General features: G+C 39.9%; 1 protein-coding gene across 3 annotated transcripts in view; it reads left to right on the forward strand.

The window, feature by feature from the left end:
* The window catches only part of ROCK1 (Rho associated coiled-coil containing protein kinase 1), a 177,726-nt gene that overhangs the window by 122,650 nt on the left and 37,009 nt on the right, over positions 1-18,067 (forward strand). For all 3 annotated transcript variants that reach the window (XR_012644448.1, XM_074987345.1, XM_074987346.1), the window contains exons 22-27: positions 5,052-5,146; positions 8,741-8,906; positions 11,771-11,864; positions 15,590-15,678; positions 16,230-16,418; positions 17,141-17,306. Coding sequence is in view for 2 of the 3 variants with exons in the window: in XM_074987345.1 (XP_074843446.1) it covers positions 5,052-5,146; positions 8,741-8,906; positions 11,771-11,864; positions 15,590-15,678; positions 16,230-16,418; positions 17,141-17,306 (799 nt within the window). In the remaining variant the exon portion in view is untranslated. The remainder of the gene's footprint in view (positions 1-5,051; positions 5,147-8,740; positions 8,907-11,770; positions 11,865-15,589; positions 15,679-16,229; positions 16,419-17,140; positions 17,307-18,067) is intronic.

Consider the following 18,067-nt stretch of genomic DNA (forward strand, 5'->3'; position numbering starts at 1 on the left):
GAAAGGGTATAAACTGTTCAGGAAGAACAGGCAAGAGAGAAAAGGAGGAGGAGTTGCACTGTATGTAAGAGAGCACTATGATTGCTTGGAACTCCGGTACCTAGAAGAAGAAAAGCCTGTTGAGAATCTATGGGTGAAGCTTAGTGGTGTAGGCAGCACTGGAGAGGTGGTGGTTGGTGTCTGCTACAGGCTGCCAAATCAGGATGATGAGGTAGATAAGGCTTTTTTGGACAACTGACGGAAGTTTCCAGATCACAGGCTCTCGTTATCATGGGGGACTTCAGTTATCCTGACGTGTTGGGAGACCAGTACGGCGGTATACAAGCAGTCCAGGAAGTTTCTGGAGAATGTTAAGGATCACTTCTTGGTACAAGTGCTGAAGGACCCGACCAGAGGTCATGCGCGGCTTGACCTGCTGCTTACAAACAGGGAGGAACAGGATCATGAGATGGTAGACTTCAGGATCCTGACCAAAGGAAGGAAAGAGAGTAGTAAATTACACACCTTGGACTTCAGAGAAGCAGACTTAGACTCCTTCAGGAACCTGATGGGCAGAATCCCCTGGGATGCTACCATGAAGGGAAAAGGAGTCCAGGAAAACTGGCAGTATTTTAAGGAAGCCCTATTGAAGGCACAGAAAGAAACCATCCCTATGTGCAGCAAGAGAAGTAAATATGGTAGGAGACCAGACTGGCTACTGGGGGAATCCTTGGAAAACTTAGGCACAAAAAGGGATCTTACAAAAAGTGGAAACTTGGACAGATGTCTAGGGAGGGATATAAAGGTATAGCTCGAGAATGTAGGGCAGTTATCAGGAAGGCAAAAGTGCAACTGGAACTGCGACTCGCGAGGAATGTGAAGGATAACAAAACAAGTTTCTACAGGCATGTTAGCAAGAAGAAGGTGATCAGAGAGGGCGTGGGGCCCCTACTGGATGAGCGAGGTAACCCAGTGACAGATGATGTAGGGAAAGCTGAAGTCCTTAATGCTTTCTTTGCCTCTGTCTTCACGGACAAGGACAGCTCCCAGACTAATGTGATAAGTGATGCACTGTGGGATGAAGGTGGACCCTTTGGTGGGGAAAGAACAGGTTAGGAGCTATCTAAAAAAGCTAAAAGTACATAAATCCATGGGCCCGTACCTAATTCATCCGAGGGTTCTGAGGGAGTTGTTTTATGTCGTTGATGATGCCCTTGGCCATTATCTTTTAAAAATTTGAAGATCAGGAGAGATCCCGAATGATTGGAAGAAGGCAAACGTAGTGCCCATCTTTAAAAAAGGGAAGAAGGATGATCCAGAGGACTATAGGCCAGTCAGTCTTACATCAGCCCCTGGAAAAATTATGGAGGGCTCCTCAAGGAAGTCATTTTGAGGCACTTGGAGGACGGGAAGTGATCAGGAATAGTCAGCATGGATTCATGAAAGGCAAGTCATGCCTGACCAATCTGATTAGTTTCTACAATGAGATAACTGTCTCTGGATAGGGGAAAATCAATGGATGTGATTTATCTTGACTTTAGCAGAGTTTTTGGTATGGTCTCCCACAATATTCTTGTCAGAAAGTTAAAGGAATGTGGATTGGATAAATGAATGGTAAGATGGGAAGAAAGCTGACTAGAAGGTCGGGCCCAGCAGCTAGCGATCAACAGCTCGATGTCAGGATGGCGGTCGGTTTCTAGTGGAGTGCCCCAAGGTTCAGTTCTGGGTCCTGTTCTGTTCAACGTATTTATCAAAGACTTGGATGAGGGGTTGGATTGCAACCTCAGCAAGTTTGCAGATAACACTAAGCTAAGGCGAGAGGTAGATACGCTGGAGGGTAGGGGTAGGGTCCAGAGTGACTTAGACAAGATGGAAGATATCTGATGAGGTTCAATAAGGAGAAATGCAGAGTCCTGCTCTTGGGCCGGAAGAATCCCAATCATTGTTACAGGCTGAGGTCCGACTGGCTCAGTAGTAGTTCTGCAGAAAAGGACCTGGGAGTTGTAGTGGACGAGAAGCTATACATGAGTCAACATTGTGCCATTGTAGCCAAGAAGGCTAATGGCATGTTAGGTTGCATCAAGAGGAGTGTTGCCAGCAGATCTAGAGAAGTGATTGTTCCTCTTTATTCGGCTTTGGTGAGGTCGCATCTGGAGTACTGTGTCCAGTTCTGGGCCCCCAGTTATAGGAAGGATCTGGATACACTGGAGAGGGTCCAGCAGAGGGTGACCACAATAATTCAGGGGCTGGAGCATATGACCTATGACGAAAGGTTGAGGGAACTAGGACTGTTTAGTCTGCAGCAGAGAAGACTGAGGGGGGGACTTGATAACGGCCTTCAACTTACTGAAGGGAGGTTGCAAAGAGGCTGGAGAGAGGCTGTTCACAGTGGTCACGGATGGCAGAGCATGGAACAGTGGTGTGAAGTTGCGGTTGGAAAGGTCCAAGTTGAACATTAGGAAAAACTTTTTCACTAGGAGGGTGGTGAAGCATTGGAATGGTCTCCCCAGGGAAGTAGTGGAGTCTCCATCCCTGGAGGTGTTTAAGTCTTGCCTCGACAAAGCCCTGGCTGGGCTGATCTGATGGGTTTGTTTGGTATAATTCTCAAAGAAAGCAGGAAAGAAGAAAAAGTAGGGAATCCCAAGGGAAAGAGAAACAGTGACTTTGAAAAATAGGGGAGCACCCAGCTGATTGTTGCATGTCAACAGATTGCTCAGCTACTCTTCCACTGGTGAAAATACAGCAAGCAGCCCACTGCAGAGGCTGTGGCTTCCCCAGCCATGTGCTTTGAGAAGAGGGAGTACTGGAACAGGAGTCTGGGGCCTGTTGACATGGTTTGGTCAGTGGGTTTCTTAGGCAAGGGGACCAGCCTGGAAAATTCATGCTGCCCAGGAGTGGGGACAGTTCCTGTGTAACCTGTTGACATTTTTCTCTCAGTTGTATGCCTAGACAGGGGGCCAGCCTCAAAAATAGGTGCCACCAAGGTCTGCCTTTACCCCCAACAAAACTTCAGCTGACAAAGGTAAGCTGAGGGACAAAGTTGACATGGTGAGGTCAGCGAGTTTCTTTGGCCAAGAAAAGAGGTGCCTCAGGGTAAGCCATCCTCCCAACGTGTGTTGCCTCTCAGGGCCCAGTCAGCCCCGAAAATAGGTGCTGCCGGTGGAGCTAGTCCCTGGCACTGGGGGAGCCCCCAGAAAATGTGAAGCGCAGAAGCCTTCACCCCATACAGGCCAGGACATACTGCTGTCTGGAAGCATGTTCCGCAGTGTGCAACTGGCATGTGGTGGGGTTGGGGTTAGCCTGCCAGTCGCCTGGAACCTCATGGGGGAAGGCTAGCTATGTGGTCTGGTGAGTGCTGGACTACTGACTGCATCGCACCTGGGGGGGAGAAGAGGGTGGGGGCTGCCCCTTACAAACGTGAAGCTCAGAAAAGAAGCTTCTTGGGCTCTCTTGCTATATCCTATGGTGGGCGCAGGGCAGGACATGCCACTGTATGATGTGCCGGTGTCTGGTCCCCACAACCAAGCTGTCATGTGGTGTGGTGGGGCTGGGGCTAGTCTGTCAGCCAAAATAAGATTCTGGTTTTCTTGATGGCTACATGCTGGGACTTTCTTTCACGGCTAGATAGAATCGCCACGCTGGTCATAAAGAAATTAATTCAAATTATCGGGCTTCCTGTTTTCACTTCCTGTACGCCTGGAGAGCAGGGGAGGTCAAAACAACCAGTGTGCACATTCTGGACATTGTGGGAGACCAATAAAAGTAATTTAAAGGAACGCTGTTTCAACACTAGCTTTAATTCAACCTTTTAAATTTGAACTTGGCATGACACCTCATCGGATGGGTGATGAAAGAATGTTGACCTTAGTGCCCGTTAAAATCCCCCTAATGGTGTTTACAGTGCAGACAGTCACATTGTAAAATTGAGCTAACTGCCTTAAAATTGACTTTATGCTGTAGTGTAGACATACCCCAAAAGATTTCTAGAGGTCACCTATTGGTGTTTTGGCATGCTAGTAGATCAGGCTTGGGTCCCCCACCACCCTCCCTTGGAGAGAAGGTCCTGTCTGTTTGTTTAAAAAAAAAAAAAAGGAGCTGTACAGTTTGTTTAAACTCAGCCTTTTTATGCAAAGAGCTCTTTCTTTGTCTAATGGTGTCTGGACAGGTATATGTAACTCTCCCCAGGGTGTGGTGTGTCTCTTGAAGTGTGCATAATCTGAGTGATTCACATTAATAATCCCTACTGTTTTTGATTCCAGGAATTATGGTGCCACCGCCAACCCCGGGTGGCATAGACAGCAATTCATAAATCATTCAGGCAGTAGAATTAATGCAATATGGTACCCAGTGATGATGCATGCTGTTGCAGTATTTGTCATAATACTCACTACAAAGATGTTTGTAATTTAACTAAACTTCCTGGTAAGGGCATGGGAACAATTTTTATCTGTTTGCAGAGTAGAGCTGTTGAATCAAATTGGAAACCCTCAATGTAACAGAAACCACTTCAAGCTACTGGGTGCTTCAGCATCCCCTGTGCTCCTAATTCCAGTGCCTGTGCTTCATGGTAGCTTCATTGTACGTATCATGAGTTGTGTAACATTGTACTAATGAGAATACCAGAAGTACAGTGTTTTTACCCTGATTCTCTTCTCTGATTCATGAATTTATATAGTTAAACAAAATCATTAATCTGTATTATCTTAATTGTTGGCTGTATTTCTTGCAAGTAAAATATTTCTTTAAAGTTTGTTATTACTGTTGTTTGTATTACCCTGGTACTTAGGAGTCCCAGTCATGAACCAGGATCCCAAGGATTACGCTGTGCACACAGAACAAAAATACAGTCTCTGCTTTCAAGAGCTTGCCATCTAAGTATAAAATAACAAACAATGGATGCCTACAGACAGGGAGATACAAGGAAACAATGAAACAATATTAGTCAGCAGAACCTGCAGTGCTGTGGCTGTAGTAGGTGTCTAACTTGTGAATTTTTTTTGTAGGAATCCCAGCAAAGGAGAGTTTTAAGGAGGGATTTGAATAATGATTTCTTTGCAATGCTTCCCTTACAGACACTTTACAAAACTCAGGTTAAAGAGCTTAAAGAAGAAATTGAGGAGAAGAATAAAGAAACTCAAAGAAGAATACAGGAATTGCAAAATGAAAAGTATGTCCATTTTAAATTTTCAGCTAGAAAAATGTTTACTGTACACAGTAGTAGTTTGTCAGTCTTGAAGCCCTGAATTCAAAATAAAAAAAAAATCCTCCAGTAATGCTGAAAAATGACTACTTATAAAAATATCACATGCCTTGTAATGTGATGAATACATAGGATTTTCGTTATATCAATAGATAATTAAGAATGGAGTCAGGAGTTATGTTAATTTTCTTGGACTAGACTTCAGGGTTTTTGGAGAAATTTAGTCCTGATTGTTTAGAAATATCTGGCATTTTGAATTTTTTTTTTGTAGTTTTATTCGTAATTTTTTTGTAAGACTCACTCCTACCTCTTCAGAAAATGTTAGCCTGGTAACTGCATGTAGTTGTGATCTAATAAATAATTTCCTGACAGAGAATTTTAATGAAGTTATTTTCAATCTCATTCTAAACCTGTAGTACTACAACCAAACCAATCGTGTATCCATGTTTGTGCAGTTTCATAAGTAAAGAATTTATAATTTTGCTATTTCAAAACTTGTGAAAGACTATTACTTAAAACTGTTTTCTGTTCAATAATTTGTTCTATTGATGCAAAATTATAGCTGTCTATTTCATAATCTCTACTCAGAAAAGTTTCGGCACCTGTCTGTCTATATTACAGAACTTGTGGTCCTTGAGAAGCATAGTCATAGGTTTGCATCCGTACTGCAGACAAGTCTTAAGACTAAATGAGAGCATGTGAAAAGCAATATATTCATTGTGGATTTGGGAAGAATGAAGGGAAGGAGAGAGGAGACAGCATATTATTAAATAAGATGAGAGAATATTGGCAAATCGCAGCCTTGAACAAGAAAACATAGGAGTGTCTCAGTTCCCAAGGTGGGGAGAAGAGACAGTCCCTTCAGCTGTCTTGGTGTCTCCCCCTTCCTTTCACAATCCCATTTTGTCATCTTGTGGGGTATTTTTATTTCCTCACCCTGTCAGCAGGGTGTATATTATACACATTTTCAATTAGAGCTATACATGATATCTGATTGTTGTCTGCCTACACTGGTGCCTTCTATCGTAAAACTACAATAATTCAGGGGTTCAGCTGAAGCACAGTTGTCCTTGAACCGTAAAAGCATATTTTTATTTTGCTGTCCAGCAAGGCCTTTAATATTACCTCAAACAGTAGGAAAAACTTCAACTGGCTTTAACATGGTTTGGTGAAATTACGAGTGTCCCCTGTGAGCTGTGATGCTCCCCTGGATTGGAGGCAGCTCGCTACAGTCTTCCCTTAACATAAGAAATCTTTGTACTGTACTAGGTGTGGGTCAACTTCCTAATGCCACGAACACTGGCAGCACGCCCCATAAGCAACCCAAACACTGTCTTTACTCCCTGTAAGCCCCACTCTTACTCTATAGCTGGGGTCAGCAACCTCTGACACAGCTGCAAAGAGTGGCATGCAAGCTGATTTTCATCTGCACACAAGGCCCTGCCCTTCCTCCCCCATGAAGCTGGGAACTTGGTCAAAGGCATGCCTGCCTATGGATTAACAAAAGACCAAGTAATGCTGCCAGCCGCCACCTAAACAGTAAAGCTCTGAGTCTTTATTTATTAATGAAACTATTGTAAGTAGGACTATTAGTGGCTTTAAAATGTAACGCTGACACATGGACTGTACATAGAGGTCAAATGTTGACACTCCACATTGCAAAGTTTGCTGGCTCCTACTCTCTGTAGGTTAATGATTGTCACACCCCAGCTCTTGGACCCTCCAGAGTTCTCCCTGGATTCTCGAGCTCATTGTCTCATGGATGGTCTCTTAGTTTTCACAGGTTTGCTGCTTCCAAAGAAATATTAGACCCCAGTTTGCAAATTCCATCTGGGATCAGTGTTCAGCAGTTACATATGCTCGTAGGAAAATGAAGTATGTTTATTTAACGAAGAATGAAGATTCAAGTAGTAGCAATTGAAAGTATTGAAAACAGTTATGTATAAAATAGAATCATAAAGCACATTCAGGAGCCGAGACTTAAGGCATCAGAGTAGCTCATTAACTGTATAGGTTGCCCAAAATCCTTGCAGTGCTTCACATTTAGATTGCCTGTGTTGCTTCCTTCATGAGACAAGCTGTCAGTCTTGCGTCCTAGGTGAAAGATTCAATGTGTTCATTTGCACTTCTGTGTATGCTAGACCAATCTTTTGTCTTTATGAATAAAGAAGATATTCTCCTCCAATTTCTTGCTTCCTGTAGATTTTCTCACTTAGATTTTTGAAATCACACCATTCACACTTTGTCGTAGAATCACAGGAGATCAGGACAGGAAGAGACCTCAGGAGATGATCTAGTCCAACCCCTGTTCAAAGAAGAATAAACCCGAACTAAATCATCCCAGCCAGGGCTTTGTCAAGACAGGGCTTTAAAACCTCTAACAATGGATCTTCTGCCGTCTCCTTAGGAAACCCATTCCAGTGTTTCACCACTCTCGTAGCTGAAATAATTTTTCCTAATATCCAACCTAGACCATCCCCCCACTCTAATTTGAGATCATTGCTGCTTGGTCTGTTGTTTGCCACCACTGGCAACAGACTAGCTCAATCCTCTTTGGAACCCACCTTTGGGTAGTTGAAGGCTGTATTAAATATCCTCTCTTTCTCTTTCTCCTATGTTGCAGACTGACTAAGCCTGTACTAGTGCTCTATTTTAAGAGTAGGATTCTGCACTTGTCCTTGTTGAACCTCATAAGATTTCTTTTGGCTCAGTCCTCCCAGTTGTCTGTCACTATGGACCTCTCCCCATGCTCCCAGCTTAGTGTTATCCACAAGCCAGCAGTCCATGCCATCACCCAGATCGTTAATGAAGATGTTGAAAAAATGGCCCCTGAACTGACCCCTCAGGCACGCTGGTCAGTATGCAAATAGACATATAATATACAAATGTCCAGATATAGATATTGGCGTTAATTATCTTCTGTCTAAGACGGACGTTTTTGCTGGATTTTTATCTCCTGGTAACCTGCCTTAACATCAAGACTTTAACAACTTAAGTTTTAGTGTACCATGCATACATATATTTTTGCTGTGATTTTTTTTTCCACTGGGGGATCCCTGTAAAACCATATCCACCCTTTGGGCCTGCTGCAAGTTAGAATCAAAGGTTACAGAGACCACCTATGTTGTAACCTCCCAGAATGGCTGAATGCAGTGCAGGTAGACCCTTCGACACTACAGTGTTGCAAAAAATTGTGCTTCTGCAAAAACCACTCCTGCAGTAACTTGTACTGTCTCCCAAACAGTAGATCATATGAGAGTGTCTTCAACTTTGAATGCAAGACATGCAACAACTATTATGCAGTAACCATGGTTGGAAAAGGTTTCAAATGTAACAAATGCTTGTATGGACCGGAGATATGCAATGCACTACAAAAGAGACAGATGCCATCTACCTTTTTAATGTAGAGCTATTTGCTCCCATTTAGCCTTTAAATAAAATGTTTTTCTTTTTTTCCCCCTCAAATGATGCGCTGAAAAGTACAGTCTGGGTTTATTTGTTCTCCCAGCAAATGTTAAATATTTTCCATATGAAACATAAGATCTTAACATTTTGTTACAGAGAAACTGTTGCTGCACAGTTGGATCTGGCTGAAACCAAAGCTGAGTCAGAGCAGTTGGCCCGAGCTCTCCTGGAAGAACAGTATTTTGAACTGACTCAGGAAAGCAAGAAAGCAGCATCAAGAAATAGACAAGAAATTACTGATAAGGAGAACATTGTAAGACGGGTAAGTTATTTCAACGCGCAAGAAGTGGCTTTATTGTTATACCCCACCCAACATTAAAGCTATAACTAACTCTGTGTGTGTGTGTGAGAGAGAGAGAGAGAGGTGTGCAAAACTTAGAGACAAGCATTTAAAATCCATGATTCTTTTGCGTGCAAATTGAGGTACAGTTTTTCATCTGGAATTGCTTGTACACAGAATTGCTTCTACACATAATTGCTTCCACTTAGGTATCTGATCTGAGGGCATGTTCAGTTACTTAGATGTTTAAATTATATTTGAGATCCCAAAATAAATACGGACACACAAAAATGGGTTGAGGCCAAGTTGAAAATCAAGTAAGGTATTGGTCTGTCTCACACTCCCTAATCTTTTTAAAAAATCATGAACAGTTTATTTAATAGTGTACTCATGGATCTGACTACATAATCACTTTCCTTATTTAGAAAAGATTTGAAAGATGCTTTTTTTTCTCAGTGAAATATTTTTAAATCAAAAGGTACAAGCTAGGAAATCTCAGTTTCAAAGAGTAACGATTTTAATTTTTGTATTATGTTTACATTAATGTGGTAATCCAGCATTTTGACTCTCATACCCTATTAATTTGTAGTATAATATTTATGTTTTATAGTACAGGTGTATCTGTTGGTCTGGCACCCTTGGGTACTGGCTGGTCCTGAACCTGAGAATTCGCTAGACCGGGGAGGTCAAGGTTGGTCCCTCTGCTGCTGCCAGCTTCAGGGCTCCACTCCAGTGGCAGCAGCAGAGGGACTGACATTGACAGAGTGGGGCCAGGTGGTGGGTGGTGCTCAAGTGGATGAGGCAAGGCAGCCTGGGAGCCTCACTTTGGGGGCCAGGAGTGTACTCCTGCAGCGAGCAATGGAGCTCTGTGGCCACCAGGTTGCACTTCTGGCCCCCATGACCACCCAAGGGGCCTCCACAGCCACTGTTTCTTCCACTGAGCGGCTACTTCTAGTCCATGCTCCTCACTTCCTCTCCCTGAGCTTGAATGCAGCAGTGCTCTGGAAGCTCTGGGAGGACAGGAAAAGACTTACTGAGTGCAGGGCTCCCAGCTTTTCGGCATGAATGCTCCAGCCCCAGAACACCTCAGATGCAGGACCAGGCATGCTGTCAGATGAGGGAATTCCAATTTATAAAGGTCCAACCTGTACTTGTAAACTGTGTACTACCATTTTGTCTTCCTGTACATATGTACTGGCTAATGTAAGCCTCTAGTAAAACGTTAAGCATAATAAACAAAATGTGTTGTTTTATTTCCCGGCTATTATTCACTTTACATCCCCATATTAATTTTTTTAAAGTAATACTTATTGCATTAATGTTTAGGTGTTATACTCCTATGAAATAATCTTTAACTTTCCAGAATGCCCCATTTTCATTTGAGACCACGGATTGAACCTCTCTAGTGCAGCAACTTCTATAATCCATAATGATTGGGTGTGGCCAAGTTTCCTGTGGTCCCATACATTTTGTTTACAGCCACCAGTCTTGGCTCTGGGTTCCCTGCTGTTATTTAGCTGTAATTTACCCCTAAATGTCTTCTAAGAGCCCGGTAAGTAGTGGAAATGTTGGTAATGCTGCTAGACAGTATTGACCTGTGGTCTAGCAAATTACCTCGTTTGGCACTGGTGAGAGAGGTTCAACCTGTGTTTTAAATGATTGCATGAATATGCACTCTAAGGACTCCTATCCCTAAGTTGTCAAATTCAGATATTGTTGTTTTCATAACACAATCATTCAGTGTATTTCTGTAGTTGTTGTTTTTTTTTTTTTTAATATGTTTGCATAGCATCCAGCAAAATGATTAGGACTGGGAGCTAATCTAGACAAATATTAATTTTGCCTTACAGTTCATTTTACTAATCTTGAACTGGAAGGGACCTCTAGAGGTCATCATGTCCAGTACCCTGCAGTCGTGACAAAAAGCAAATCCTTTCCTTATACCATATGTGCCAGTCTCTTTTCCATGAGGCTGTGTCTACACTTGCATTCTCCTTTTAAAAGAGGCATGCAGATGAGGGAAATTGAAAATGCAAATGAGGTGCTGATTTACATATCTGGCACCTTATTTGCATATTATTTTGAAAGTAAACCCCATCTGCAAAGGAACCCTTCTTCCCTTTTTTTTATGGGAAGAAGAGTTCTTTTGCTGTTGGTTTACTTTCGAAAGAGTTGCATCAACACTGCTTTTCTTCTTTTGAAAAAAGCTCTTTTGAAAGAATATGCAAATGAGGTGCCAGATATGTAAATCTGCACCTCATTCAATTTTTCAGTTTCCCTCATTTGCATGCTTCTTTTGAAAGAGGAATGCAAGTGTAGACACAGCCTGATAGATAATGCTACTCAAATGTAAATTGCATGGGCTGAGTGATGATAAATAATTATAGAAAGCCTGAAATCTGGAATTCCATAACTATCAGCTGATGCACTGGATTTAGTTGTGGGTAGCTACATGTTATCATTTACACAGAATTTTCTTAGGTTTTAGTGAAGCTATTGTACCACATAACTTTGAAGTTTTGTTTAATTTCTTAAATTCCGTTGCTGGTTATTTATTGCCCACTGAAAGTGTGTTCAGCAGTTTCTGGATCATAAAAGTAGAGGTAGTTCTTTTCTCGAATATAGACATATATTCAGTGTCTTTTTGTAAACAAAAGGGGGTTCTGACGTAAAATATATAGTTTATGTTCAGTTTTGAAGTGTGAATAGATAAGTGTGTATTCTAAGAATGATGATTCTGTGTGGAATAGCATAATTGATTTAAGATTTTTAAAGGAATAAATGCAGTTTTGAATGAGTTGGATGGATAGCAAGTGCTTTGTTTTAAAATGTTTGTTTTCATTTAGCTGGAAGAAACAAATAGTGCATTAACCAATGATGTAGAATTTCTAACAAAAGAAAATGCGGAGCTTATTGAAAAAAATAAGAGACAGGAAGAAGGTATGCCATGTTTTAATACTTAAATTATGTTACGGTGATGCAGAACTGGTTACAGAGAAGTAAGTGTTTGCTGTTGAAAAATTGGTAAATAGCTTTTGACAATTATTTCTTTCAGTGGTAAGGGCCTTAAAGTCTTTTCCACCTTGTCAGCAGGAAATTAATTATTTCCTCTCCCATGTGGTGGGGAACATGGGGTTCCTTTTTCTGCTTCTTAGGGATTTCAGCTCAAAGCAGATGTTGAGGGAGCCTGTACTGACATGAGAATGAGAGAAGATTGTGGGGATCCATGGGCTTGTGAAAAGTTGTAAGATTTGCCTGGATCTGCTGGTTTAGTGGGCTAAGTTCCCAGCCCATTTCATTTGTACACAGAGGCCGTGTCTTCACTAGCCAAAAACTTCAAAATGGCCATGCAAATGGCCATTTTGAAGTTTCCTAATGAAGCGCTAAAATATATATTCAGCGCCTCATTAGCATGCGGGCGGCCGCGGCACTTTGAAATTGATGCGGCTCGTCCAGAGGGGCTCCTTTTCTAAAGGACCCCAGCTACTTTGAAGTCCCCTTATTCCTATGAGCAGATAGGAATAAGGGGATTTGGAAGTAGCTGGGGTCCTTTAGAAAAGGAGCCCCTCTGGACGAGCCGCGTCAATTTCAAAGTGCCGCAACCGCCCGCATGCTAATGAGGTGCTGAATATGTATTTCAGTGCTTCATTAGTAAACTTCAAAATGGCCATTTGCATGGCCATTTTGAAGTTTTTGGCTAGTGTAGACATAGCCAGAGAGATGGAAAATCCCTGCCTTTCACGTAAAGAAGAATTTATGATCACAAAGTATAAGTAGTAGTAGTAGTAGTAGTAACATTTAGCTTAATTTTATATCAGAATATGTTGGTAAACAGGAGGTAAGGAAAGAATATCAAACATAGACCAGAAATAAACAAACCTTCTTCGTATTCCATGTCTGCTAATCTTCATGACAACACAAATTTCCATGGATTTGGAAAATTTAGTATGTTGTTTAATGTTATATCAGAGATAATCATGACAGCAAAAGTTCACGTTAGCTGTGTCTACTCTTGCTCTTTCCAAAGAGGAATGCAAGTGAGGGAAATCAGAAATGCACATGAAGCACTGATTTACATATCTTGCACTTTCATTTGCATAATCACTTTTCGGAAGAGATTCTTTCAAAAGAAAAAAAGCAATGTGGCTGGGGCTTTTTCAAAAATAACCCCCGTTTTCCCAATTTTTTTTTAGGAATAAGCGGTCTTATGAAAACAGAGTTTATTTTTTGAAAGAGCCCTGGTCTACACTGATTTTTTTCCCCCCAAAAGAATCTCTTCTGAAAAGAGATTATGCAAATAAATCACAAGATATGTAAATCAGTGCTTCATTTGCATTTCCGATTGCCCTCATTTGCATTCCTCTTTCAAAAGAGCACACAGCTAATGTAAACTTTTGAGTACTTTTTGAATTTTTCATTGTAGTTAGATGAAAAATGGATTTCTACAGAAAGAATAATAGACATTCCAAAACCATTATTTTTGGCAGGTCTGCAAATCCCCTGAGCTAAAAAGCATATTGAGTTCAAATTACACCTTTAGTGTGGTGTTTATGTTCCCATGCTCTTTGCCACCTTTATTGTTGGCTAAGTCTCTAAACCTAGAACACAATCAATTGTGAGTTGCCACCACCACCGCATTTCTCCTTCATTTTTAAAATACATTAGCAGAGAAATACTCAGGGTCATTGCAGCAAAATCAAGAATGGTGTCTGTCTCTCATGTGGCAGACACCCAGGGTTGAATGTGGCTCATGCAGTCAGAAGCTTTTGTACTTTAATGTCCAGATTATTGTAGTTTTATAGTTAGATTCACAAAGTAATTTGTATTTCAGTCATTTATCACATTTTGTTTGCTGGTGTCACATACCAGCAGATTTGAAGGTTGAGAGGTGAGCTTCGCCCTGGTAGGCAGACACATTGAAGATATAGATGAGCCACGTCTGAAACATAAGCATTTCAGACCAAAAGCTTACTCCAGGCAGCCTGCTTACTATCCGTATTGACAGAGATGCTCAACAGCAACTTTAGACATGTCAACTTTCAGAACACCTTCCCATATCACAGTCCACCCATCCCACAGATATTTGATGTGTGTGGTAGGATGAATGATACTTCCCATGCCTCACCAATTCTTTGAGGCAGTTAACAAGCATGTGGAGAATTATTATCTAGTTAACAGAGTATATTTGACTTTTCAGGAAATGGTTAAGGTTCCCCATCAAAGATTCTTAGAGGTAATTGAGTAGCCATGGGATCAGATGGAAGGTCCTTTCATGGATAAGTAACTGGTTGACAGATAGGGAAACAACTATTTAGTCACTTTTTTACCATGGAGAAAGATGAAGAGCAGTGTCCTCACAAGCATCTGTACTGGGACCCATGCTATTCAGAATACTCGTAAATGATCTGGAAAGGGGGATGAACAGTGAAGTGGAAAAGTTTGCAAATGATACAAAATTATTCATGATCATTAAGTCCAATGCAGACTTACAGAGATATCACAAAATGGTGCCTTTAGGCAACAAATAGCTAATGAAATTCAACATCCGTAAATTCGATTTCAGTTATACATATATAGTAATCATTTCGCAGCCAAGCAAGAAATCTGGGAGACAGTACAGGTAGTTCTCTGAAAACTTCTGCTTGGTGTACAGTAGTATGTTAGGAAGGGGATAGAAAATAGCATCTTGTAAATTCTTGATTCACCCAAACCTTGAATACTGGGTCCACCTGGAAGTGATTTCAAATACTTTGAAAGATAAGATGAGAATTCACAATGACCTTGACATGTTGGAGAATTGGTCTAAAATAAAGTAGTTCTCTAGTGATGAGTGTAAAGTACTGCTCTTCAGAAGGAAGACTCACATGCGCAACTGCAAAATGTGGGGATAACTGGCTTGGCAGCAGTTAGGCTGAAAAGGATGTGAGGGCTATAGTGGATCACAGACTGAATATTAACACACTATACCCCAGAACAGTATTAGTCTTTTTCAAAACTGCATTACATAGGCCGTGTCTACACTAGCCAAAAACTTCGAAATGGCCACGCAAATGGCCATTTTGAAGTTTATTAATGAAGTGCTGAAATGCATATTCAGCGCTTCATTAGTATGCGGGCGGCGCATGTTGAGGTCTTGAGAAAAGACCAAGGGGGGGACAATGACAATTTTTTCAAATATGTTCAGGGCTTTTATAAAGAGGATAGTGGTTAATTGTTCTCCATGTTGACTGAAGGTAGAACAAGGAGCTTTTGGGTTAAATCTGCAACAAGGGAGATTTAGATTAGATATTTGGAAAAGTTTTCTATCAAATAAGAATTTCTGTCCAGGGAATTTTTTAAATGCCCATCACTGGAGTTTTTTAAAAACAGTGTAGATAAATATGTCAGGAATATTCTGATATGTTTGGTCCTGCATTAGAGCTGGACCTGGAATAGATCACCTTTTGATTTCTCTTTTATTCCTGCATTTTTCTTAGTGTGTCATTAAATGTATGGTCGTCTTAGTTACAGAATTTCTGTGTTTGTATGCAAAGTCAAAGAACAGTAAGACTGGGAAAAAAACAAAAAAAAACCCTATATGGTATGGAGAAATGAATGACCTTTAAAATTTATTTTCTAGCCATAAAATGAGTATCTTAATAGGTTAATGTTATTTTTTCAAACAGAATTTAAATTGAAAAAAGAGGAGGAAATCAACAGTATTAGAATGCATTATGAGAAGAATCTTAGCACTGAAAGAACTCTTAAAACACAGGTATGTATTTGTAGATGTTTAATGTGAGCATTTTGACTTCATTGTGGTATATTAAAATAGCTTTCAAATTTAAATCAATTACTCATTTTGAAATTTGTTTTAATAATGATCTATAAATCTTAAATTTGCATAGCTGTAGTTTACAGCTAAAAACAGGTTCTGATTCTGTCAACTTTTTGCTTGACTAAGGAATGTTCTAGAGGATAAGGGTTTGCAGGATCAGACCCATGGATGAATGTTCATAGGAGCTTTTCTGTAGGCAGGTCATTCACTTCTGTAATGATCTGAGATATGCACATGCATTTTTAAGATAGTCTCAGGTTATTTAAAAATTGTCATATATATTTTTTTCTCATTTCTTTTTCTTACTGAAATATATGTATTTTAGACATCATTTTGATAGCAGTAGTATCAAGGAGATAGGAAAAACAGAATTCTATATGAAGTCATGTGGAGATATAAGATGGATTTCTGTTACTCCAGTGATCTTTCTCTTTTATTGTACTTCTAAACCAATAACTTTTATTCAATTCATTTACTTTTTTGTGCAGGCTGTGAACAAATTGGCTGAGATAATGAATCGGAAAGATTTTAAAATAGACAGAAAGAAAGCTAACGTACAAGATTTGAGGAAAAAAGAAAAGGAAAACCGAAAGCTACAACTGGAGCTTAATCAAGAAAAAGAGAAATACAATCAGATGGTAGTGAAATACCAGAAGGAGCTCAATGAAATGCAAGCAGTAAGACCTTTTCCTTTTTCATGGTAGTCTGTGATTCAATCCAAAGAGAGAGTGCAAACAGTAACTGTTAGGGTCCATATATATATACATTTATATATACATACATAACAAAATACATTTTTTTCTATCTAAAACGTTGTACTTACATTTTTCTAATACAGTAACATCTTCTTTATAGACCCATTTCATTGTGACAATTATCAGGGAACAAATCAGACACCATGCATTGACTGTCTGAACAGTGTGGAAAAAAATGACACAGATATTTTAGTTTACATTTTTTGCAAGCCAGTTTACAGTAGTTTGTTTGTAAATTGGTGTTTGCTGGTATAAAAATGCCCTTATGTAATCTTTAACTTGCTTTATGACAACTTTTGAAAAATGTTATTGCTTCCAATTTAGTTTTTTAATGACTTGATTTAATATTTGGTGGTATTTTTAAGACCACATTAGTGAAATTAATCAAACTATTTCCTAATTTAATGTATTTCCCCACATCCTTGATATCTGGGCTGATTATGTAGCATATTTTAGTTTCAAACAAAAGTTCAAACCATTTCAGAGAATTCTATTGTTGTAATACAATATTAAAAGATTATGAAGTAATGTTATCAAACTTAATCCAAAGATTTACTGAACTCTTGTAATCCATCATAATTGATTAGTATTTTGTTTTTATATTCTCTTTGGATCGTATATTTATTGTGTGTGTGTAAATACAGCAACTAGCAGAAGAGTCAACCTATAGGAATGAGCTTCAGATGCAATTGGATAGTAAAGAAAGTGATATAGAACAATTGCGTAGTAAAATTTTGGACCTTCAGCAAGGAATGGACTCTACCAGTGTTGCTAGTCTCCAGCCAGACGAAACTGATGGAAACCTTACTGGTAAGAAAATTATTCATTTGGACAACTTGTCTTTTCTATATACAATTAGTGTTCTGAATTGGTGGTCCTTCTGTCCTTTAAATAATTTATCATCAAAGTATCTTTTAAAATGACTTTCCATTACCTTTTCTGCATCCCCTGTTCATTATTTTAACTATTGTTTTTTAAAATATTTACTTATTCTTTTGTTGAAGTCCTCAATGCAGGTTATAGAGAACAGTTGTCTTCATTCCATGTGAAATCAGTCCTCTTGGTTTTGAGCCATCACTTCTATTCAGTGAAAGACACATTCTTTACATCTCTCATTGTTGCTGTGCTGTGTGAATATAATAGATGTGATATTGCTGTGTCTACACTAGGAACTAACTTCAGAATTAGGCACTACATTGAAGTAGCAAGCAGAGAGTCTACATACATTTTCCCTTACTTCAAAGTTAACTTTGGGAAGGGAGCCCAACTTCGAAGTCCTTACTCCATTCCTGGGAATAGAGTAGTGCTGTATTTTGAAATTTAACTTGGAACTAGGGTGTGCGTGTAGATGCTCAACTTTGAAGCTGCTTACTTTGAAGTTATTTTTGTAGTGTAGACACAGCCATATCTGTTGTAAATGAGGAGTTTCAAATCTTTTCAAAATGTGGACCATATTGTAATTCAGAATTGCTTAATGGACCACCCCTCCTCTAGTTCACATAGCATCATAGTGGCAATGACAATTGACTCTGCAAAATATTTAATGCATTTAAATGCATAGTTAACTATAT

The sequence above is a fragment of the Carettochelys insculpta genome, chromosome 2 (assembly GCF_033958435.1).
Source record: "Carettochelys insculpta isolate YL-2023 chromosome 2, ASM3395843v1, whole genome shotgun sequence".
Lineage (NCBI taxonomy): Eukaryota > Metazoa > Chordata > Testudines > Carettochelyidae > Carettochelys > Carettochelys insculpta.